General features: G+C 48.6%; 1 protein-coding gene across 1 annotated transcript in view; it reads right to left on the bottom strand.

Moving 5' to 3' along the window:
- MAP2K6 (mitogen-activated protein kinase kinase 6) overlaps nucleotides 1-23854 on the bottom strand; it is a 435425-nt gene that overhangs the window by 94248 nt on the left and 317323 nt on the right. Inside the window, exons 6-7 of the mRNA XM_086930973.1 lie at nucleotides 21841-21957; nucleotides 21285-21336 (exon numbers count right to left, since the gene is read on the bottom strand). Coding sequence (XP_086787099.1) covers nucleotides 21285-21336; nucleotides 21841-21957 — 169 coding nt within the window. The remainder of the gene's footprint in view (nucleotides 1-21284; nucleotides 21337-21840; nucleotides 21958-23854) is intronic.

Raw genomic sequence — 23854 nt, 5'->3', positions numbered from 1 at the left:
GATCAAACACTCTGTCCCACCTGTGCCCCCTTGTTTATTTGAATGCCCAGGGGCGTAACACAGGCCCACGCATCCCCCGCAGTGCGTGGGGCCCTTAAGTTCAAGGGGGCCCCTCAGCACTGCACTTCGGCCTGAGAGCTCCTAATAGAGTCCGGAGGGGGGCCCTCCACGTACCTGGCAGGGGGCCCCCCTCAATTATCGTTACACCACTGTGAATGCCCACACCGTAGTGCTTTACAAACGGGTCTGGTGATGCCCACGTGCATACGACATCCATGGGTACATTTCAAGGAATGCTAGTCTAGCGCCCTTTTTCCCTGTAGAGTGGGCTTTTGGTCATGTGGGTAAAGCTATTCCCACTGTAGAATAGCAAGTTTGTATTGTTTACACAATCCTTCTGGAAATTGTGCCCTTGGTAATCGTTTTCCCTTTGGTTCCTTTTGCAAACGAGACAAATAAACTGATTTCCTATGCAGGACCTTTTTAGGTCTCGGAACTGCGAACAGATTGCGAAGCAATCTGTCGTTCCGAGACTCTATTGCAATCATTCTGGCTTTCAAGGAGTCAAGGGAGACAGACAAGTGAGGTGCACGCGCAACCTTGGAACTGGGATCAGGTCGCGCGCGCTTCCTCTCTCCCATGGCTCCTTGGAAGCAGACTCACACGCACGCACACACATACAGACCCCCCCCCCTCGCCGCACATACACACACTCACATACACACACTCACACACACACATACAGAACATCCCCCCCTCGCCGCAGCGCATGCACACACAAAGACATCCCCCCCTTCCTACCTCGTCTCGGCGTGTCTTTGCGCTCCATGGTGAAGTTCGCCAAATGAGGGTGAGCACTGGACAGACGGTCTTGCACAAGGACGGGCAGGTGCACAGTCGTCAACAGGCCCCCAACAAGTCACCGAGCACCTAAGGAGGGGCACCCTCTTTCAACAGGACACACCGGCTTGCCCCAGTCGCGTGCCGTCCCTGCCTCTCAGATTGCGTGCTAGTACTCGCGCGCAGCCGCCGTTCACGGCTGTACGTTTTTGTGTCCCATAAAATGTGTCCTTCGAATATATTTGATTTAACGTTGCCACTAACGGGTTATGCTTTTTGGGTATTGAATGTATGTTTGTTTAATTTCACCACTTCATTCGTCTATAAACATGCGCTACTCCCCTTTGTCACTTGGGTCAGAGAAAAAAATAAAGATAATGTTTTTGGTATTTTGGAAATGCCAAGTGCTAAGTGATTACGCCAACTCCATTTTGTACATTAATGCATCGTTGTGGTTACCGGTTCTATTATCACTTCAGCGTTTTCATATCGAGTCTTTTGTGGTAGTTTCGTCAACTTCTTTAAATTAGGGTCATTTTAAGAATGTGGGGGTCCTCGAACAAGAACTATACTTGGGGGAGGCTGTTCAGTTCAACTGTTTTATTTATACTGTTTTATTTATTCTAATGCAAGTAGCATGGTGCTAAACAACATTGAATTTTATGCGAAATGTTGTGACGCAGTAATCTATACACAGGAACTATAAACGTCCCTTTCCCGGAGGTGCCGTGCGGGGTTTAAGGCTTGGAACGTGTGCCCTCTGGGCAAACTTGCCCATTTATGTAAAAGCCTGAGCTGTAACTTATCAAATATTTTACTTTGCGCACCCTCGTCCCCTTGCTTTACCCAGAAGTATATAGGGGCTTATTTACAAGCCCCTTGCTCTGCCGGTGCGCCACTTTTAATTGCGGGAAAAGGTGACTCAACGGTGGCGCAAGGGGCTTGTAAAAAGCCCCATAGTGTATATGTTTATACATTTTCGACTTGCTGTAGGATGCTAACCCACTTAGTGCAGATGAACCATAACCACTTAAGAAGATGTAGACAAAAACCTTCACATTCAATGTATTTTCCATATACTATGGCTTGCATAGTCTGATAATTACATTAGAAAAATTGGTCGTACTTTTCTGTATTTTCATCCGTTTGACCCAGCGTGCACGCGGTCGCACTTCCTTTTACATGGAAGACAGTAAAATGTCTTGCATCCCCACCACCACTGCCATGCAAACACGCACACCACCACTGCCATGCACACACAGACACCACCAGCTGAGTGCAGAGTGCTGAGTAGTGAGTAGTGAGTTTCCAGAGTGCAGAGTAGTGAGTGCAGAGTAGTGAGTAGTGAGTGCACAGTAGTGAGTGCACAGTAGTGAGTAGTAATTGCACAGTAGTGAGTGCACAGTAGTGAGTAGTGAGTGCAGAGTAGTGAGTAGTGAGTGCAGAGTAGTGAGTAGTGAGTGCAGAGTAGTGAGTGCAGAGTAGTGAGTAGTGAGTGCACAGTAGTGAGTGCAGAGTAGTGAGTAGTAAGTGCACAGTAGTGAGTGCAGAGTAGTGAGTCGTGAGTGCACAGTAGTCAGTGCAGAGTAGTGAGTCGTGAGTGCAGAGTAGTGAGTAGTGAGTGCACAGTAGTGAGTAGTGAGTGCACAGTAGTGAGTAGTGAGTGCAGAGTAGTGAGTGCAGAGTAGTGAGTGCACAGTAGTGAGTAGTGAGTGCAGAGTAGTCAGTAGTGAGTGCACAGTAGTGAGTGCAGAGTAGTGAGTAGTGAGTGCGGAGTAGTGAGTGCAGAGTAGTGAGTAGTGAGTGCAGAGTAGTGAGTGCACAGTAGTGAGTAGTGAGTGCACAGTAGTGAGTGCACAGTAGTGAGTAGTGAGTGCAGAGTAGTGAGTAGTGAGTGCAGAGTAGTGAGTAGTGAGTGCAGAGTAGTTAGTGCAGAGTAGTGAGTGCAGAGTAGTGAGTAGTGAGTGCACAGTAGTGAGTGCAGAGTAGTGAGTCGTGAGTGCACAGTACTGAGTGCAGAGTAGTGAGTCGTGAGTGCACAGTAGTGAGTGCAGAGTAGTGAGTGCACAGTAGTGAGTAGTGAGTGCAGAGTAGTGAGTGCAGAGTAGTGAGTGCAGAGTAGTGAGTGCAGAGTAGTGGGTAGTGAGTGCACAGTAGTGAGTGCAGAGTAGCGAGTAGTGAGTGCGGAGTAGTGAGTGCAGAGTAGTGAGTAGTGGGTGCAGAGTAGTGAGTGCAGAGTAGTGAGTGGTGAGTGCAGAGTAGTGAGTGCAGAGTAGTGAGGGCAGAGTAGCGAGTAGTGAGTGGTGAGTGCAGAGTAGTGAGTGCAGAGTAGTGAGTAGTGAGTGCAGAGTAGTGAGTGCAGAGTAGTGAGTGCAGAGTAGTGAGTGCAGAGTAGTGAGTGCAGAGTAGTGAGTTGTGAGTGCAGAGTAGTGAGTAGTAAGTGCAGAGTAGTGAGTGCAGAGTAGTGAGTAGTGAGTGCAGAGTAGTGAGTGCAGAGTAGTGAGTGCAGAGTAGTGAGTAGTGAGTAGTGAGTGGTGAGTAGTGAGTGCAGAGTAGTGAGTACAGAGTAGTGAGTAGTGAGTGCAGAGTAGTGAGTAGTGAGTCCAGAGTAGTGAGTGCAGAGTAGTGAGTAGTGAGTGCTGAGTAGTGAGTGCAGAGTAGTGAGTGCACAGTAGTGAGTAGTGAGTGCAGACTAGTGAGTAGTGAGTGCAGAGTAGTGAGTGCAGAGTAGTGAGTAGTGAGTGCAGAATCGTGAGTGCAGAGTAGTGAGTGCAGAGTAGTGAGTAGTGAGTGCAGAGTAGTGAGTGCAGAGTAGTGAGTGCAGAGTAGTGAGTGCAGAGTAGTGAGTAGTGAGTGCAGAGTAGTGAGTAGTGAGTGCACAGTAGTGAGTAGTGAGTGCACAGTAGTGAGTAGTGAGTGCAGAGTAGTGAGTGCAGAGTAGTGAGTAGTGAGTGCAGAGTAGTGAGTAGTGGGTCCAGAGTAGTGAGTGCAGAGTAGTGAGTAGTGAGTGCAGAGTAGTGAGTAGTGAGTGCTGAGTGCAGAGTAGTGAGTACAGAGTAGTGAGTGCAGAGTAGTGAGTGCAGAGTAGTGAGTAGTGAGTGCAGAGTAGTGAGTAGTGAGTGCAGAGTAGTGAGTAGTGAGTGCAGAGTAGTGAAAAGTGAGTGCAGAGTAGTGAAAAGTGAGTGCACAGTAGTGAGTGCAGAGTAGTGAGTGCAGAGTAGTGAGTAGTGAGTGCAGAGTAGTGAGCAGTGAGTGCACAGTAGTGAGTGCAGAGTAGTGAGTAGTGAGTGCACAGTAGTGAGTGCAGAGTAGTGAGTCGTGAGTGCACAGTAGTGAGTGCAGAGTAGTGAGTCGTGAGTGCACAGTAGTGAGTGCAGAGTAGTGAGTAGTGAGTGCACAGTAGTGAGTAGTGAGTGCACAGTAGTGAGTAGTGAGTGCAGAGTAGTGAGTGCAGAGTAGTGAGTACAGAGTAGTGAGTGCAGAGTAGTGAGTGCAGAGTAGTGAGTGCAGAGTAGTGAGTGGTGAGTAGTGAGTGCAGAGTAGTGAGTGGTGAGTAGTGAGTGCAGAGTAGTGAGTGCAGAGTAGTGAGTGCAGAGTAGTGAGTGCAGAGTAGTGAGTAGTGAGTGCAGAGTAGTGAGTACAGAGTAGTGAGTAGTGAGTGCAGAGTAGTGAGTCCTGAGTAGTGAGTGCAGAGTAGTGAGTGCAGAGTAGTGAGTAGTGAGGGCTGAGTAGTGAGTGCAGAGTAGTGAGTGCACAGTAGTGAGTAGTGAGTGCAGACTAGTGAGTAGTGAGTCCAGAGTAGTGAGTGCAGAGTAGTGAGTAGTGAGTGCAGAATCGTGAGTGCAGAGTAGTGAGTGCAGAGTAGTGAGTAGTGAGTGCAGAGTAGTGAGTGCAGAGTAGTGAGTGCAGAGTAGTGAGTGCAGAGTAGTGAGTAGTGAGTGCAGTGAGTAGTGAGTGCAGAGTAGTGAGTGCACAATAGTGAGTAGTGAGTGCACAGTAGTGAGTAGTGAGTGCAGAGTAGTGAGTGCAGAGTAGTGAGTGCAGAGTAGTGAGTAGTGAGTGCAGAGTAGTGAGTAGTGAGTGCAGAGTAGTGAGTAGTGAGTGCTGAGCAGTGAGTACAGAGTAGTGAGTGCAGAGTAGTGAGTAGTGAGTGCAGAGTAGTGAATAGTGAGTGCAGAGTAGTGAGTGCAGAGTAGTGAGTGCAGAGTAGTGAGTAGTGAGTGCAGAGTAGTGAGTAGTGAGTGCACAGTAGCGAGTGCACAGTAGTGAGTGCAGAGTAGTGAGTGCAGAGTAGTGAGTGCAGAGTAGTGAGTGCACAGTAGTGAGTGCACGGTAGTGAGTAGTGAGTGCACAGTAGTGAGTAGTGAGTGCACAGTAGTGAGTGCACAGTAGTGAGTAGTGAGTTCACAGTAGTGAGTGCACAGTAGTGAGTAGTGAGTGCACAGTAGTGAGTGCACAGTAGTGAGTAGTGAGTGCACAGTAGTGAGTGAGTGCACAGTAGTGAGTGCACAGTAGTGAGTAGTGAGTGCACAGTAGTGAGTAGTGAGTGCACAGTAGTGAGTAGTGAGTGCACAGTAGAGAGTAGTGAGTGCACAGTAGTGAGTGCACAGTGGTGAGTGCACAGTGGTGAGTATTGAGTGCAGAGTAGTGAGTATTGAGTGCAGAGTAGTGAGTGCAGAGTAGTGAGTAGTGATTGCAGAGTAGTGAGTAGTGAGTGCAGAGTAGTGAGTAGTGAATGCACAGTAGTGAGTGCACAGTAGTGAGTGCAGAGTAGTGAGTGCAGAGTAGTGAGTAGTGAGTGCAGAGTAGTGAGTGCAGAGTAGTGAGTGGCGAGCAGTGAGTGCAGAGCAGTGAGTGCAGAGCAGTGAGTGCAGAGCAGTGAGTGTGCAGGGTGAACAATTCCAATCCATACCACATAATTCCATTACACACCACATGCATACACTCCATAACACATGGCTAAAAGACATTGCCATTTACAATGCCATTAGCTCTAACTCAAATAAATCCGAGACCTATTGCATTTCCAATGCTTGTTTTTTCTTGTAAGCAGTATATCAAAGTACTTCTGACATCCAAAGTGTGAGGGGCTCTTACTGTCTCAGTCATTGGTTTTTAAAGAAAGTAAACAACTAAACGCTGACATGAAAGATGGTGATTATCTTAGGTAGGAACTGTGGTTTAGTTCTCAGAACTACCTTGTCCTTGAGTAATTGTAGATGTGGTTCCTATATTGTTAGAGCTTGCAGTTCACTCACTCTGCGTAGTGACATGATTGCAATCAGCTGTCTTGAATGTGAGTGATTTCAGGTCCGACCTGTGCACAGGCTCATAGGGTTTGCCCATTAGTTGTGTAGGCACTGTGTTCAGGTTCCACAGTTTAGCCCTCTCTATGGTACTTTTTACAACAGGTGTTGTGAAGAAGTTTGTGCATGATATACCCCTGGTGTTTGCTACTGTCGCAGCTAGGTGTACCTTTAAAGATGACTAAGTAAGCCCAGCATCAATCAGGCGAGTTAGCCAAGTCAAAACTGTTCTATGTTTTATTCTTGATTCCATATAATTATTTGTTCTGCACCAGTCTACGTATCTTTTACATTTTGCAGCACAGCACATCCTGATATCAGCTTTTCTTGTTTACTTAATGCTCTCCTTTGTCCTGGGCAGTAGATTGAGAAACCTGAACTCTAGATATTCAGGAGCCAGTCACTAGGGTCAGGGTTACTGACTCCAGGTGGTACATTGTCAGCAGGTTTCGTTCTGTCTTGAAAATTATCTTTTGTCCCTTGGACATTCTCCAACGGGTCTGAGTACCAGGATTGTCTGGCCCACTGTGGGGCTATGAGGATGAGTTTTGTCCCTGGCCTGGTTATCTGGCTCTCTCCAGTCCCATTGTGATAAGGGGAATTGGAAAGGCGTAGGCAAATCTCCCTGAACAGTTTATGGACAGTGCATTCCCCTGATAGGGGGTGTTGAAACTTGGATGCGATGTGCTGGCATTTTGTGTTGCTAACAGGTCTATTGTTGGTCTCCCCAATTTAGTGAAAACTCTCTCCAGTGTTAGCTGTTTTAGTTACCAATCATGGGAGCGGCTTTCTAGTCTGCCTCGATGTTTTCCTTTCCTGGTAGGTGGATAGTCTATAGCGTTGTGTTGTGTTTCTTTGTATTGCCCATTACTATATTCCTTTGGCTAGTTTGCTCAGCGTGAACGATTTAGTTCCTTCCTGTAAGTTCAGGTAAAACATAGTTGTTGTGGTCACTGTCTGACCTGTTATAGGTGCATGGAACACTTTCTCGGTTAGGAAAATTGTCCATGAAGTTGATGTGCTTCAGCGCATCCGTTCTGTTCCATTATCCCCATACTTTTAATGTGTTCATGTGGGCCCCCCACCCCTTGTGGTATGTATCCGCTGTGATGGTCTCTGTCAGAGTTGGTGTTGGTGTTTTGAAAGGTCTCCCTAATGTAAATTTTTTTGACTGCCACCATTGTATCACCTTTAGTACCTATGCTGTGACAACCAGTAGATCCTCCCAAATCCAGGTGTATTGCGACCATTTGTTGCAGATCAATTATTGAAAGGGTTGCATGTGTACTCTGTGTTATTAGTGGAATGCATTATGCCATCATGCCCATCAGCTTCATAACTGCCCTCACTTACAGAGACTGTCCATTCTGGTAAAGGTGGGTTTACACTGCCATTGCCTTTACCCTTTTCTGAACAGGGTGTGCTTGTGCTGTCTTTGATTTCAGTGTTTCACCCAAGAACACGGTTGCTTATTCCGGTTGTGTTGATGATGGTATGTGGTTTATGGAGAATCCCAGGAGCTGTAACAGTTCAACTACAGTTTGAATGTCCCTTTTTGAACTTTGTCTTGAACTTTGCCTTCACCATCTAGGGACGGGTATATGTGTATTCCCTTCCTTTGTAGATATGATGTGACTGCTGCAAGGCATTTTGTGGCCTTGATTCATAGGGATGTGTAGGTAGGCATCCTTCAAGTTTAGGGAGGCCATGTGAGCTCATCGTTTTAAGAGCGGTATCACTCTGTTCAGAGTTGTTATTCAGAAGTGCTGTGTTCAGATAAAACTGTTTATGAATCTGAGGTCCAAGATTGGCAGTAGGGTGTGATCTTGTTTTGGGACGCGGAAGTATAGTGAATAGTTTTCATGGTGTCTTTCCTTTACAGGAACCCTTTCTATGGCTCTCTTTAGCAAGAGTTCCTATGTCTCTTCGCTGAGTTGTTATGTTGTTTCCTCAAAACCTTTTTGGTTTTGGCGGCCTTTGGGGTCGTTTTTTGACTAGCTCTATGTAACATCTGTGACGTTTCACTTTTAAAATCCAAATTTTGGTGGTCATCTCTTCCCAGTCCTGAGGATAGTTCACTATCTTTACTCACACTCCAGGACCTCACCAGGACCACCTGTATTAGAAAGAACAACCACCTAAGAATATAATACATTTAGGGGTATAAACAAGAACACATTACCCATGATGCATGAAACACATTCAGAGGAGTAGTAAAGGAAAACACATGATGCCTAAAAACATTAAGGGGTGTACGGACAACCACCTAAGTATCACACAGCGTTTAGGGGTCTAGGAAAGAACACATTACCCATGATGCATAAATATACATTCAGAGGAGTAGTAAAGGGAAACACATGATGCATAAACCTACACATTCAGCGGTGTTTAAGAACAAGGCACATGATGCATCAAAAACACATACAGAGCTGCAGGGAAGGAAAAGCACATGATGCATCAACCAACACATTCAGAGGTGTAAAATCAAGGAAGACACATGATGCATAAAAACATTCAGAGGTGCCAGAACATAACTCCATAGCGCAAAAACACATGATGCCTAAAAAAACATTCAGAGGTGTATGAAAAGGTGCGTAATCATATTAAATACATTACATTTCCTAGCACCACATCACATTGCGCAAAACTCACATTAGGCAATTACCATCAACTAGATAATCACATTGAGCCTAAATAAAATCACATACCAGCCCCCATCTAATAAAGGGACTAAAGAGCCCTGTGTCCAGAATGTCAGGGCGCGCGGCCAATGCAGCGCCAGTCAGGGGTGCGCCACCGGCGCAAAACCTAAACGTTGCAGGTGCCCACTACTTGCTGGGCACCTGGGAACACCACCAGACCTAAACGGTGCAGCTGCCCACTAATTGCTGGGCAGCTGTGAGTCAAAACTGCGACAGGGTCCTCACTGACCCTTAGGCGCAAACTGCGCCCACTGCTGGAGCTACACAGGCTCTGAACTGCGCACGTTGGAGCCACAGGCTCTGGACATCACTTGTGTCCCCCAAGAGCCGCACAGACTCTTAAAACAATATAGGATGGAGCCTCTCGAGCTCTGCACAAATACCTCGCAGGCAGGAGGGGGCGGGCACCGGCAATGTGCCCCGACGCCCCCTTCTAACTGAAAATGGCCCCCAGAGTCTTCTCAGGGCTCTACAACAAATGTTGGTGCCTTCAGTGGAGACCCCCCTGGGGGACTCGAAAGAACAAATGCCCCTGGAGCCCTCACAGGGCTCTAAAACAATATTGCGGGCATGGAGCCTCTCAGGGCTCTTCAGGAACAACTCTTGCCATGTTGGAGCGGCCCGCTATCAAGTGGGGCCGCTCAGGGTGAAGGCACCGGCAAAGTGCCTCCTCACTCCCCCTCTCCCCCCAGCCGGCTTCGACTCACCGACTTCGGGGAGTTCTCCGGCGATCCTTCACTGGCAGCGGGGGCGGGCACCGGCAATGTGTCCCGCGCCCCCTCCGCCCTCCCCTTACTGCTGGCTGGTGCCTGCGGGGCTCTCCCTCAGCAATGGGAGCCCCGCACCGGCGGCACCGGTCGCCATCTCCAGGGCGCCTTCTTCTCTCCTTCTCGGGCTGCGGGGGCGGGACTTCCGGCCCGTTTCAGGCACTTGTAGGCTGGGGGATAATTAACCGTGGGGTGGGCTTCCTCGAGTTAAATTACAAATATAAAAATAGCGGCCAGGCCCCTGGCGGGGTGAGCACCTGCCAGGGGACCAAATCATAAAAAAATAAGCGAGGTAGGCACTCGCCACGGCACCCCCAGCAGGGTGGGCACCTGCACAGCTAGCAAAGCGCTACCCAGCGCTTAGGGGCAGAATAAAGCGCTCTCAAGCGCTAAAGGAAATTTAAAGCGCTCGCTGCGCTAAAATCAGAGATAAAGCGCCCCCAGGCGCTAGGGGTGAAAGCAAAGCACTCCCAGCGCTAGGGACAAGTAAAGGTCGACAAGTCCAGCAAGGTCCTTCAGCAAAGGGAAGCAAAGGGGACCCAGTAAAAGGTCTCCAGAGTCCAGGACATCAGCAGTCCATCAGGTATCCAGGGGCTGGGAAGCAGCAGCACGCCTCTGGCAGGATTCAAGTCAGAAACAAGAACATTTTTAGAGTGTCACAGCACCCTTTTTATACCAAAAATCCTTTGTCTAAAGGGTGCAGGCAGTGTGAGAACCAGCTAGAACTGGTTATAGGGAATTCCTTTCACTGGCCAGGCTAGGGACATCAGACGCACCCCAGGGGATGGAGCCAGCATTGTGTGGGGAAAACCCAGACCCATTCAGGACCCTCAAACCAGACGGTCAATCCACAAACAGGCCCAGGCTCACTCCTCCCCTCACATCAGCATGCTAAACACTCCATTCACCACTGGGGCAGACCCTCCCAGACTCTTGGAGCCAGGCTCACCAGCCAGCCTCAGCCAATCACACGCCAGACACAAATTACACAAATATGCCAACTTCTAAAAGTGGCACTTCTACACTAGACACATTCATGCCGCATATACCATTGCGCAGCATTCAATCTCACGAGTTTGCACACACCAAACCCGACCCTGCACTCCCCCCACATCAGGAACTACCATGGGCATACATTTTCCCCATTCATTCCTATGGGAGGGCAGGTCACTCACCACACATACACAGAGAGCTCATGCACTTTAAACTGTACCACAGTGAAAAAGTGTGCAGAGGCCTAAAATCACCACCACCAGGTTCCAGAAACAGGCTAGGAAAAAGCAAAAAGTCTCGGGGTGAACCTGCCAAAAGGGCCGGGTCCAACACAACCCCCTTCCAGCCAAAACGCAGGGTAGACCAATCACTCCACTGATGGGCTTCCTTGCTTTGGGCGACAAAACACGGACCCGCACGGCAGGGACACCTTCTGGTTCTACACCACTCTGAACCCACCTGGTTACCTCCAAACCAGAACTCTCTGACCCAACTAGGATACCCCATTGGTACTCTCTAGCGGTCCACGGCCAGGACCAGGCCCTAGGCCATCCAAATGTCACAGGTCCTAACCAATCCACAGACTGGGGGGCAGTAACCCCTGGCACACAATAGCCATTCTCCACTCTCCCTCTCAGTGTAGCTACAACTACCACTGATCCTTCAACCTAGGGACCATACCTCAGGCTGACCAGAGGTCACGGGCAAGAATGCCCTACCCTACCTCTACTTCTGGGGTTCCGCACCCTCACAGGGAAGCACCCACCAGAACACATCTCTTACCAAATCAGGACCTCACTCCATCACTGGTCTACCACCCGGAAACTATTTCACTTCTGAGGTACAAAGCACACAGCACAGTTCCTCTTCAAGCAGGTGGGGGGACACAGCACACTTCAAAGTCCCCTTTCCTCTACCTTAGTGGAAACAACAAACTGCAGGTGGGCCCCAGAACACACAGCAAGGGCAGCCCCCTCAGTCTCTTCATCTGATCCACTTTGGTAGAGATTCCTCTTGACCTGGAAGCTTCCTAATCTCCCAACCTAGGATCTAAACCCTCAGGTTGCACCGGGGTCAGAAGTACACCGTCCCTCTGCACCCCCTTCCAGAGTTCTGCACCCTCCCACCATGGAGCGGTACCCCTAGAAGCCAAATCCGGTCAGGACACTGAGTACAGATGCCCTTCCCTCCAGGTTAGGCTGAACCTGAACCTAGCCTCCCCCCTCCTCGGGGAACAACCTCCAGAGGCCCCAAAAATGGTCAAGCACTCTAGACGGTCAAATGCTCAGCGAGCCAGGACTTCTGCACCCTCCACTTAGGAGAGGTACTGCCCAACACTAGGACCGCCGGAGTTCTGGTTACAGACACTCCCCGTCCTCTAGACACAGGAAGATCCTCTTCAAATGACCTGTAAGTACAGCCTAGGCCCCTGACCTGGCGCTCCCTTAGGGAACCCTCCAGGCCCTGAGATAGGGTTTCGGGCCAACGTGGGACACACCGTCCCACACTCACTCCGCCTCCACTGAGACAGGATGTGAGCTCCTACACCCCTACCATCCTACTGGGACCTAGCTGGGTTACACATGAACCTCTTCCCTTTCACAGGATCATCAGATACACAAGCCACTCCTTTTAGAATCACTTCCTAATGCCTCTGCAAGACACCTAGCACACCGCCAGACGTCCACCTTCTTATCCAGTGCCTCTGCAGGACCTCCTGCACACCACCAGAGGTACACCTCACGTGCAAGCTCCTTAAAAAAAACTCACACCAACTCCTCCAGTTCAAGACACCATTCATCCACACACTCCCCCTCCAGACTGGTGAGACAGTTCCTCACTGCCTCTGACTCTCAACCTGTACCCCTCTTACTGAGCACCAGGCACCATACTCTGGGAACTGGGAATGGGACTTCACGCACACTGGACACATTTTAGCTGCCACCACTGGATCCTACCATACTGGAGAAACCAGACACACACACACTACACTCAGGTTATAACCACCCTCCTGAGCTAGTCATTTCTCCTCCACACTCCCTCTCTTCCATCTACCCACACAGGGACAGGAACAGGGATGGGCACTGGACCCAGCAAGGGATTCCTAATCTATGGGAACCTCCCCCTCTACTGGCGTCCCGCCCTGCCACTTTCTCTCATCTGCCACTAAACATAAAGCGCAGGAACACATTTGAAAATGACACTCTTGAGGAAAAACAAAAATCAAAAACAATAATCCCAAACATGTGACTATCTATAAACTGCAGAGTTTCGTAATGTAGCCAGCTGTCGCTGTGGCACTGCACAAACACAAGTCCAAATCTGCACCGCTGACCAACAATGTTAGAACTGGCTATTTCTGGTAGGCTAGGGCTGATGCCAAAGCCAGGCAGAAACCACCATTCTAGTCAGGGCAAGGGAGTCACACGCCAAGATAACCCCTGCTCACCCCCTTGGTAGCTTGGCACGAGCAGTAAGGCTAAACTCTGAGGCAATGTGTAAAGCATTTGCGCCAGCACACAACAGCAACAACATCCTAGGCACACCACAAAAGGAACTCCACACAAGGTTATTATAAAAATAACTTCTGTATTGTAAACACACATCAGATAGTATCACACAATATACATGGTGCCAACTGGCACGGGCAGTATTCACAAGGGATTATGTACAGGACAGGACAGGGCCACATGAGCGCCTGTCAGAATCAGCACTTAGTAGAAAATAGAATAAGTATAGCACAAAATAACAGTTATAAATCACATCCAGTAACTACTGGGGATAGGTAAGTACCACCTACGCAACCCTAAACACCTTAGGAGAATGTCACGCAGGGAACCAGGACCTCACTAGGACCACCTGTATTAGAAAGAACAACCACCTAAGAATAAAATACACTTAAGGAATCGTCAAACTCCTGCTTTCACTGAAGCAGTGCTGCCATTTCTGCCTCAAGCCTTTTCTGTTTTCTTGCCCTCCTGTGCCCTCTGTCTGGCATCGAGCATCAGCAAAGGGTTCTTTTTCGGCATTGATGGTTCTACCATCTCCTAAGACTTGCTCTTTCATTTTGCACTCTCTCGAGTGGCTGGGACCGTCAGTGTCCGCAGAGGTGCGCCCTGCCTCTCAATAGGTACTTTTTCAACTCCCATCCCTTCTACCAAAAGTGCTCAGAGATGGTTGAAGCTTCATGATATGCTTCAGAAATTCATTTAGTAAGTCATTCGAAAGATACTAATTTCTAGAATGTCACTCTCTTGACTCAAAACCTTAATTCACACAATAGTGACATAATGTATTATGCAACCCCTGAATCAAAAAAACGAACCATTTACAATACGATATTCCAATGAACAATACCAATAGACACCCTTAAGTGGACCGTTGGAGTTTACACTTTAAAGAGTTATCAGTAAGAATATGTTTTCAAAAAGGAAACACCAATTTCTTTTTGATGCCAAACCAGAACAAAGGTATAAAAATAAACGTTGTGCACGGAGAGCGACCTTTGATCCTACCAGGTAGGTCGTTTCCCCTCCGCACAGCACTACCTGTTTCCCCTGCCACAGCTGCCGCTGCTGAGGACGTTCGAGGCCCTCCCCCACCCACAGGCTAAGACCTGCGCCTCATATCCCTGGTGGCCAGTGGTAGGTCGTAGGTAGGTTTGTTTATCCTCCACTTTATTGCTTTTATTGTATTGCCTGTATTTTCATTGTTGTGTCTGTGACTGCTGTTGTCTGTCTTCCCCCGCTGCCTGTACATGGTCCGTGCCCCTTTTTCTTCCCTCTGTTCCCCTCGCTGTCCCCGAGCTCTCTCTGCCCGCTCTTTTCTTCTGTACCCCTCGCTGCCCCGTGCCTCTCTACCCGTTCTTTTCTTCTGTACCCCTCGCTGCCCCCGTGCCTCTCTACCAGTTCTGCCTTCTGTTCTTAGCTGCCCCTGTATTTCTGTATTCTGCGCTTTTTGCCTTCTGTACCACTCGTTTTTCCCTCGTTTTTGTGCCTCTTTTGCCTTCAGTTCCACTCGTTTTTTGTGCCCTTCTGCCTTCTGTTCCACTCGTTCTTGTGCCCTTCTGCCCCCTGTTCTACTGGTTTTTTTGTGCCCTTCTGCCCTCCATGCCACTCGTTTTTCCCTTGTTTTTGTGCCCCTTTTGTCTTCTGTTCCACTCCTTTTTTGTGCCCTTCTGCCCTCTGTGCTACTCGTTTTCCCCTCGTTTTTCGTGCCCTTCTGCCTTCTGTTCCACTCGTTTTTGTGCCCTTCTGCCCTCTGTTCCACTCGTTTTTGGTGCCCTTCTGCCCTCTGTGCCACTCATTTTTCCCTCGTTTCTGTGCCCCTTTTGCCTTCTGTTACCTTCGTTGTCCCTAACCACCCTCGCCCCTGCCCCCTGACTGCCCACTGCCCATTCGCTGCCCCGCCTCCCGCCTCTCAGCTGCTCCTCCCTTCCACCTCCCCATATAGGCCAGCCGCTGCACGGTGAGGAGAGCGACCCTTGACCCTACTAGGTAGGTCTATCCCCCTCCGCAAAGCAGCGCCTGTGTCCCCCTGCCCCAGCTGCCGCTGCTGAGGACGTTCCAGGCCCTCCACCACCCGCAAGCTACCACCAGCGCCTCATCCCTGGTGGCCAGTGGTAGGCCAGTGGTAGGCCATAGGTAGGTAGGTTCATCCTCCGCTTTATTACTTTTATTGTATCGCCTGTATTTTAATTTTTGTGTCTGTGACTGCTGTTGTCTATCTTCCCCCGCTGCCTGTATGTGGTCCGTGCCCCTTTTTCTTCCCTCTGTACCCCTCGCTGCCCCGTGCCTCTCTACCCGTTCTTTTCTTCTGTACCCCTTGCTGCCCCCGTGCCTCTCTACCCGTTCTGCCTTCTGTTCTTAGCTGCCCCTGTATTTCGGTATTCTGCCCTTTTTGCCTTCTGTACCAATCGTTTTTCCCTCGTTTTTGTGCCTCTTTTGCCTTCTGTTCCACTCGTTCTTGTGCCCTTCTGCCTTCTGTTCCACTCGTTCTTGTGCCCTTCTGCCTTCTGTTCCACTTGTTTTTGTGCCCTTCTGCCCTCTGTTCCACTCGTTTTTTGGTGCCCTTCTGCCCTCTGTGCCATTCCTTTTTCCCTCGTTTCTGTGCCCCTTTTGCCTTCTGTTACCTTCGTTGTCCCTAACCACCCTCGCCCCTGCGGCCCGCCCCCTGACTGCCCACTGCCCATTCGCTGCCCCGCCTCCCGCCTCTCAGCTGCTCCTCCCTTCCACCTCCCCATATAGGCCGGCCGCTGCGCGGTGAGGAGAGTGACCCTTGACCATACCAGGTAGGTCACTCCCCCTCCGCAAAGCACCGCCTGTGTCCCCCTGCCCCAGCTGCTGAGGATGTTCCAGGCCCTCCACCACCCACAAGCTACCACCAGCGCCTCATCCCTGGTGGCCAGTGGTAGGCCGTAGGTAGGTATGTTCATCCTTCGCTTTATTACTTTTATTGTATTGCCTGTATTTTAATTTTTGTGTCTGTGACTGCTGTTGTCTGTCTTCCCCCGCTGCCTGTATGTGGTCCGTGCCCCTTTTTCTTCCCTCTGTTCCCCTCGCTGTCCCTGTGCTCTCTCTGCCCGGTCTTTCCTTCTGTACCCCTCGCTGCCCCTTTGCCTCTCTGCCCATTCTGCTTTCTGTTCTTAGCTGCCCCTGTATTTCTGTACTTTGCCTCTGTGCCACTTGTTTTTCCGGTATTTCTGTGCCCTTTTTGCCTTCTGTGCCAACTTGTTTTTCCCTCGTTTTGTGCCTTTTTTGCCTTCTGTTCCACTCGTTTTTTTGTGCCCTTCTGCCCTCTGTGACACTCTTTTTCCATCGTTTTTTGTGCCCTTCTGCCTTCTGTTCCACTTGTTTCTTGTGCCCTTCTGCCCTCTGTGCCACTCGATTTTCCCTCGTTCTGTGCTCCTTTTTCCTTCTGTTACCTTCTTTGTTCCTCACCGCCCTCGCCGCTGCGTCCTTAGCGGCCCGGCCCCCCTGACTGCCCACTGCCCATTCGCTGCCCCCGCCTCCCAGCTGCTCCTCACTCCCACCTCCCCATATATGCCTGCCGCTGCGTGGCCACACCACTGGCGCGCCGAAGGCGCACCTAAGTCAAGCCCGTGCCCAGCGCCAGAACCCCTGGTCCCAGCACCCGCCACGACGACCGCCGCCACTACGATGCCAGCACTCTGCACGCGCTCAACACCGGCTGAGCCACACCTGCTTCAAGGCCGCCCCGAAACAGCAGCTACACCAGCCTCAGAGCCGATTAACCACCAGCCAAGAAAGACCCCAACCACCTCCGATGCATACTACTGTACACCGCTCCGCACGCAAGCATGCCATCAAGCTCTGCGACCTGCTCGACACAACATCCCCGGACGTAGCCTTCCTGACAAAGTCCTGGTTTAACGACTCCTCCGCACACGACATTGCCATAGCCATCCCAGACAACTACAAGATCACCAGCAGAGACCGCACCAACAGAGGTGGAGGAGGAATCAACATTGTCCACAAGAACAGCATCAGGGTCTCGACTAGCACCGATGACGCGCTCAGCACCGCTGAACACATGCATTTCCAGATCCACACAGACCCTAACTCCACCCTCAGAGGCACCCTCGTCTACTGACCCCCCGGACCCCGCCCCCAGTTCAGCGACTCCATCGCCGACTTGATCAGCACACACGCCCTGACCTCCAGCAACTACATCCTCCTCGGAGACCTGAACTTTCCCCTTGAGAACAACAACTCCACAACCCTGATCGATAACCTCGCCAACCTCGGACTGAAGCAACTCGTCACAACGCCCACCCACTCCACCGGCCACACGCTCGACCCCGTCTTCTCCTCAAGTCTGCACGTCTTCCTCAGCCACACCACCGAACTCCTCTGGACCAACCACCGCTGCATCCACTTCGCCTTCCAGAACGTCATCAATCTCTCCCTCGAGACAGCGACCTTCCCAGAGATCTGGAAACACGCCTAGATCAACGCCCTACTCAAAATACGTAAGGCAGACCCATGAGACCTCAAGAACTTCCTGCCCATCTCTCTGCTCCCCTTCCCAGCCAAAGTCATCGAGAAAACCATCAACAGACAGCTAACCCGATACCTCGAAGAAAATAGAATCCTGGACCCTTCCCAGTAAGGGTTCTGCAGCAACCAGGGCACTGAGACTGCCCGCATTGCCGCCACCGACGACATCAGGACCCTGCTGGACAACGGCGAGACTGCAGCACTCATCCTCCTAGACCTCTCTGCCGCTTTCGACACCGTCTGCCACTGCACAATTTGGCGCACGCCTCCACGCTGCAGGGATCCGAGACAAGGCTCTGGATTGGAACACTTCATTTTTCTCCGGCAGAACCCAGAGCGTCCGCCTCCCCCATTCTGTTCCAAAGCCTCCGAGATCATCTGCGGCGAACCACAAGGATCCTCCCTCAGCCCTCCGCTGTTCAACATTTACATGGCCCCCTCGCACATGTAGCCTGACAGCACGACCCCAACATAATCTCCTACGCCGACGACACTCAGCTGATCCTCTCCCTCACCAAGGACCCCATCACCGCCAAAGCTAACCTCCACGAAGGAATGAAGGCCGTCGCCGACTGGATGTAGACCAGCCGTCTGAAGCTGAACTCGGACAAGACGGAGGTCCTCATCCTCGGCTCCAAACCCTCAGCCTGGGACGACTCCTGGTGGCCAACGGCACTGGGGCAGCCCCGACACCAACTGACCACGCAACCAACCTGGGAATTATCCTCGATTCAACGCTCTCAATGACCAAAGCAAGTCAACACCGTCTCCTCCTGCTTCAACACCCTCCTCTACAGATGGATCCCGACAGATACAAGAAAGACAGTCACCCAGGCCCTCGTCAGCAGCAGACTCGACTAAGGAAACGCCCTCTACGCGGGAGCCCCGACCAAGCTCGTCAAACGACTAAAACGCATCCAAAGCACCTCGGCGCGACTGATCCTCGAGGTACCACGCCACGGCCACATCACCCCCCACCTGAGAAACCTACAATGGCTGCCCGTCAACAAGAGGATATCTTTTAAGCTCCACACCCACGCACACAAGGCACTCCACAAGACTGGCCCAGCTTACCTCAACAGACGGCTCCCCTTCTACATCCCTAACCACCAGCTACGCTCTGCCGACCTCTCACTCGCCACCGTCCCACGCATCCAAAGAACAACCACCGGTGGGAGATCCTTCTCCTATCTCGCCGCCAAGACATGGAACACCCTCCCACTGAGCCTATGGCAGACCCAAGACCTGCTGACCTTCAGGAGGATACTCAAGACCTGGCTGTTCGATGAGTAGCGCCCCCTCACCCCCCAGCGCCTTGAGACCCTTGCAGGTATGTAGTGCGCTTTACAAATAATTGATTGATTGATTGACGGAGAGGGACTGCAGCTCCAACAGAGAATGAAATAACCATGCAGGTATATGAAAAACTGTACTTACCATTAACAATTGGTTTTTCAACTTGTGTTATTCTGGAATCACAGCCCTGCACCCTCCTGCTATTGAGTGTTCAATTCAGAGGCCTACAATGTATTCATTTTTAAAGTATTTGTTTTGGTTTTAGGCATGCATCAAAGGACATGTGAATTTTTTCAGACTTCAGCTTGATGTTGAAGATCAGCATGAAGTCAACCATCTTTGCATTTATCTACAAAGTGATGTGACCCTCTTTTCAAGGGCGACCCTGGCCTTGTAGCTAAAATTTATATCTAGTCTGAGTCTCTCAAAGTTGGTCTTCTGTTTGTTTTAAAGCCATAGAGCTCTATATTGGCAGTATCTGTATCCTTAACCAGAGACTCTTTGCCTGATGTTTGTGTCTTAGGTTCAGTGCCTATCCCAAGTGTTGCAGACTTCTGAACTTATTCTTGGGAAACATATTCTCCAAGGTCAGATCCCTCACCCTGGCAATCGTACTGGTTCTGATGCTCTTGATCCGGTCTACGGTGACGATAGTTCCATAACTGCATCCTCATTATACACATTTTTAAATGCCCCTTCTAGTGACTCTGTGGAGCCCTGCTGTGCCTTTACAGTGTAAACAGCCCAGCGTTCTCCGTTGAAGAATGGTATTTTTTGCACACTATTTTTCTTATCTTAGTTTCAACATGTTTCTTGGCAAACAAATTCCGGAGCCAAAGGTTAGACAACGAGAATCTCAGGTTGACATCTAGGTAATATAACAAGCATTTGCAATGCAATGGGTCTTGCATTTTTGAGAGTTTAAGCTATTGGCATTGTTAATGACAATGCCTTTTGTTTATCTGTTTTGATAATTAACAGATAAGTAAAAGGCATTGTCATTTACAATGCCAATAGCTCAAACTCTTGCAAATGCGAGACCTATTTCACTTCAAAGAAGTGACCACCATTGTCCCGGACTACTTGGAAAGTAAAAATGTGCATAGAGCAATGAGTGTTGCAGGAAAGCATGTCGTGCCAGCAGTAGGAGAAACTCATTGAAAAGAAATAGTGCTTACAGACTAAATAGGACGTACCATGTAACAACTTATTGTTGCTTTCCGGGCATTCAATAACACAGGCCCGAAATATCTTATCAGGCGTTTTCCCCACTATAACCCTAGCAGAACCCTGAGCTCCTCTAATGACAATCTAATCTTGCCAGCGAGGTTTAATCTCAAAACCAAAGGTGGCAAAACCTTAAACTATCTGGCCACTAAAGCCTGGAACTCTATGCCCAAAAACCTTAGGTCCCAAACCCAAGAAATCCAGTTCAGGAAGTTACTAAAAACCTGGATCTTCAATCTTCCTGATGACTACACCATGGCAGCCATCTAAATCTTAGTTTTTACAAAGTAATTTGATCTCCTACCAAGAAATCAGGGCTAAGATGCTCCTTTCGGAGCGACCGTTGCGCTCTACAAATACCGCCACAAATTACAAATTACAAAATTACAACCGAAGTAAAAGGGCCAGTTCCCATGGAAGGTTACAAATGAAGACAAGGTGGTACTAAGGAAGGATTAACAAGCCTATTAATGAATCAGAAGCACGCATTTACGAAGGGCAATGACACAAGCCAATGACAAATAGGGGCGGATAATGGGCAGGGCTTCAAGTCCATACTCCAATACAGCATATCCCACTGATCAGCGCATGCGCTGCCAAGGCTCGACCTAAAAAAGGTGATTCCTACCCCGGACCTCTCGGTCAGATGACTGAATTAGAAAAAGCAACATCGAAATTAGTTTGCCATCGTACTGCTTCGGTGCAATTTTCTGATATCCTGTATTTTCTCCCAGGGCATAATCTATACACCGAACCCTAGTCAAAAGATCTGAGGTGAGTCTGTGTGTTGGAGCACTCTGGGTTAATTCAATGCACACCTGAAATAAATACACATCACACTGCAGTACTCAAAACCACACACTAGATGGCGAAAGAGAGCTGAAAATGTACAACAACAATGCTGCAAACATTTCTCTAGCAAAACAACGAAGCCCGGGAAATTCAACTCATCACACAGTGGATCATCAAAAGGTTAAAAATGAATGTAACAGAAAGAGTTCAAGCCATGATCACTGTCTGCGGCCATCTGTTACTGCCGTATTATTAGTTGTCCTAATAGTAACATTTTTACATATCTTAGTTTCACTTCTTAAATGGAGCTACAAACGTATATTTATATTTGCCCAATCATACCTCTGTGGATCACCGAAAGCTTGCTATGTAGATGTTCTAATGCTTTGACAATCTGCAAAATACGAACACAAAGAAAATAACTAGCACTTTTTCGCTTTATTTGAGTTGCATGGCGGGCATCACACACTGATCAGTCGTTGTGCTATATGTTTCTGTTACCCAAATTCAAGGACTCCGATTAAGTAAACCTCAGGACAAAAGCAATAGCCACCCCGATGTGATTCCAACCTGTGTGGGGCTCATGTATAAAAACAAAAGATGCTCAACACGAAGAGCTATATTTGGACCTCTTAATGGATCATAGATACCTCCAAGGACTCAGAAAGAGGGTTTAAAAGTATTTAGAATTGTGAAGTTGTTTTGCCTTGAATAATTACATTGTGAAGAACGTTAACATTTTTCATGTGATTTTTTTTGCAAAGGAAAATCTCAGAACTAAAAGTTCATATTTTAATTAAAAATACATAAATACTAATTAAAATATACTTAAGAACCATTTACACTGGTATTGGTGGGAGTTTCTCCTTTTCAGTGAAAGAAAAAAAATTCTACTCACAGAAACAGCGATCTTTCCAAGGATATCCTCAGGGATCGTCATGCCTTTGTCAATCACCAGCTTATAGAATTTGTCTAGCGACGTATCCAGCAGCTCCATACAGATCCATACGTCTCCCTGGAGAAAAATTATATAATTCAGTTATCATAGCGGGACCAGGTGCAAAAAGACCGTAATTCTAGTCCTAGTTCACACACATGACCAAAGTAGGAGATCCAGAGCAATTTCGCCATTCCACTTAGCAAACAAGCATGTTTAATACCAATAAGTGTGCCTTTAGAGGAATGCGGTATGGTAATAGGAAGCATTACAAGTAAATAACATGTTAATGGATTTGAATTTGTAGGTTAAGAGGTCATGCAACAGTTCCACTGTCCAGACAGACCTAAACATCTATGTAGGCTAATGACTGCCCTTCTCCCTTCTATGCTGCTGCCCGAGAAAAACACAATCTACTTATCTAACACACTTTAATTACATTATGCATTGTGTGTGCCCTGGAAAATTCAAGTTCAGACAGCTGGATACATTAACCCCTTGCCTGCGGGGCTGATTCCCCCGCTGTGCTGGGAGGCGCGCACAACGCCCCCATGCTCATGACGAGCTCAGCTCGTCATGAGCCACGGTGGCCGTGTGCTCATGTCAAGGCCACACCCGTTTCTGTGGAACGTTCAGCGTAGCGGGGGAATTAGCCCAGCGTGCGAGCGTTGTGGCCGTTATGGCGAGCTCAGCTCGTCATGAGCACACGACCACCATGGCTCATGACGAGCTGAGCTCGTCATGAGCATGGGAGGGGTTAAAAAATGATCACAGCAGGGTGGAGGGCAAGTACTTTTTTTTCTAGTAGCACATCATTTCTGCCCAACCAAAATGTGTACTCCTGGGACCAACAGTGGGTGGAGTCAAAGCCCCACTCTAGTGATACTCATATATTTGTCTGACGTCAGGTGTACTCCCAAGCCAGACCGTAACAAACATTGGCAATGCCAATATGTCTGGTTTTAAAATGAATGTTGTATGATAATGTGATGCATTACAAGTAAATAGTGCGGGAATGGATATGTATTCGTGTGGAAGTGAAGAGCTGTAGAATAATATTGATGTAGGTTAAAAGGTCAAGTGATATATGCACAGTCAAGCCACATCTAAACATCCATAAAGGTTAAGGACTACCCTCCTCACATCTGTGTTTCTGCTAGAGAAAAACACCATACATTATCTAGTTATCTAATACACTTTAATAGCATTACAATTCAACGTGTGTACCCCTGAAAGTTTAACCTCAGGCAGCTGGATAAATAAACAAAATGATCACAGATGTGTGGAAGGCAAGCACTTTTTTGAAGAATCACACAACTTTTGCCCAAATAAAACATGTACACATAATTGTCTGGCTACAGTTGCGCTGTCAAAATTGTATTTTAGGAACTGTTTCAAGACCAACTACCACAAGATAGTCTTTCCATCCCAATATCAGACATTCACCTAGAAACATGTTAGTAGCATTCAAAGGTGTAAAATTCCAATCTGGACAGGGAAAAAACAACATATTTCTGTGCAGCTATCAGCTGCATTTTAAATGGAAACATGCATCTGTAAAGTACATAATTCTTAACCACAAATACCATGTCACAGTTTCTCTGGGTTTTCCTGACAATTTCAAAAGTAGCAGACAAAATAGGGAAGAATGAGCTCAGATGGATTTGGTGCCCTATTTGTGCACATCATTATCACACTTTTCAATTCTGCCTAAAGAGAAAGACCGGGCTAAAAACAGGAGTGCAATTATGTTCAACTAAATCAGTGCTACAGTAGACAAATGACAATCATTCAAAATGTTGGTTTTTGCACTAGGACGAAGGTGTCATTTCTCTCGTCTCAACCTTTGGTGGATTTTTCTGTTGAGGACAACGTCAATTAATCGCACATCTCAAGTTTGCCATGTGAGGTACGAGGTGCTCAAAACTGTACTAATATTAAAGCTTGAAGTCCCCAATTTATAACATATATTGTA

This window comes from Lissotriton vulgaris, chromosome 7, assembly GCF_964263255.1.
Source record: "Lissotriton vulgaris chromosome 7, aLisVul1.2, whole genome shotgun sequence".
Taxonomy (NCBI): domain Eukaryota; kingdom Metazoa; phylum Chordata; class Amphibia; order Caudata; family Salamandridae; genus Lissotriton; species Lissotriton vulgaris.
This window is presented reverse-complemented; position numbering and strand designations above follow the sequence as displayed.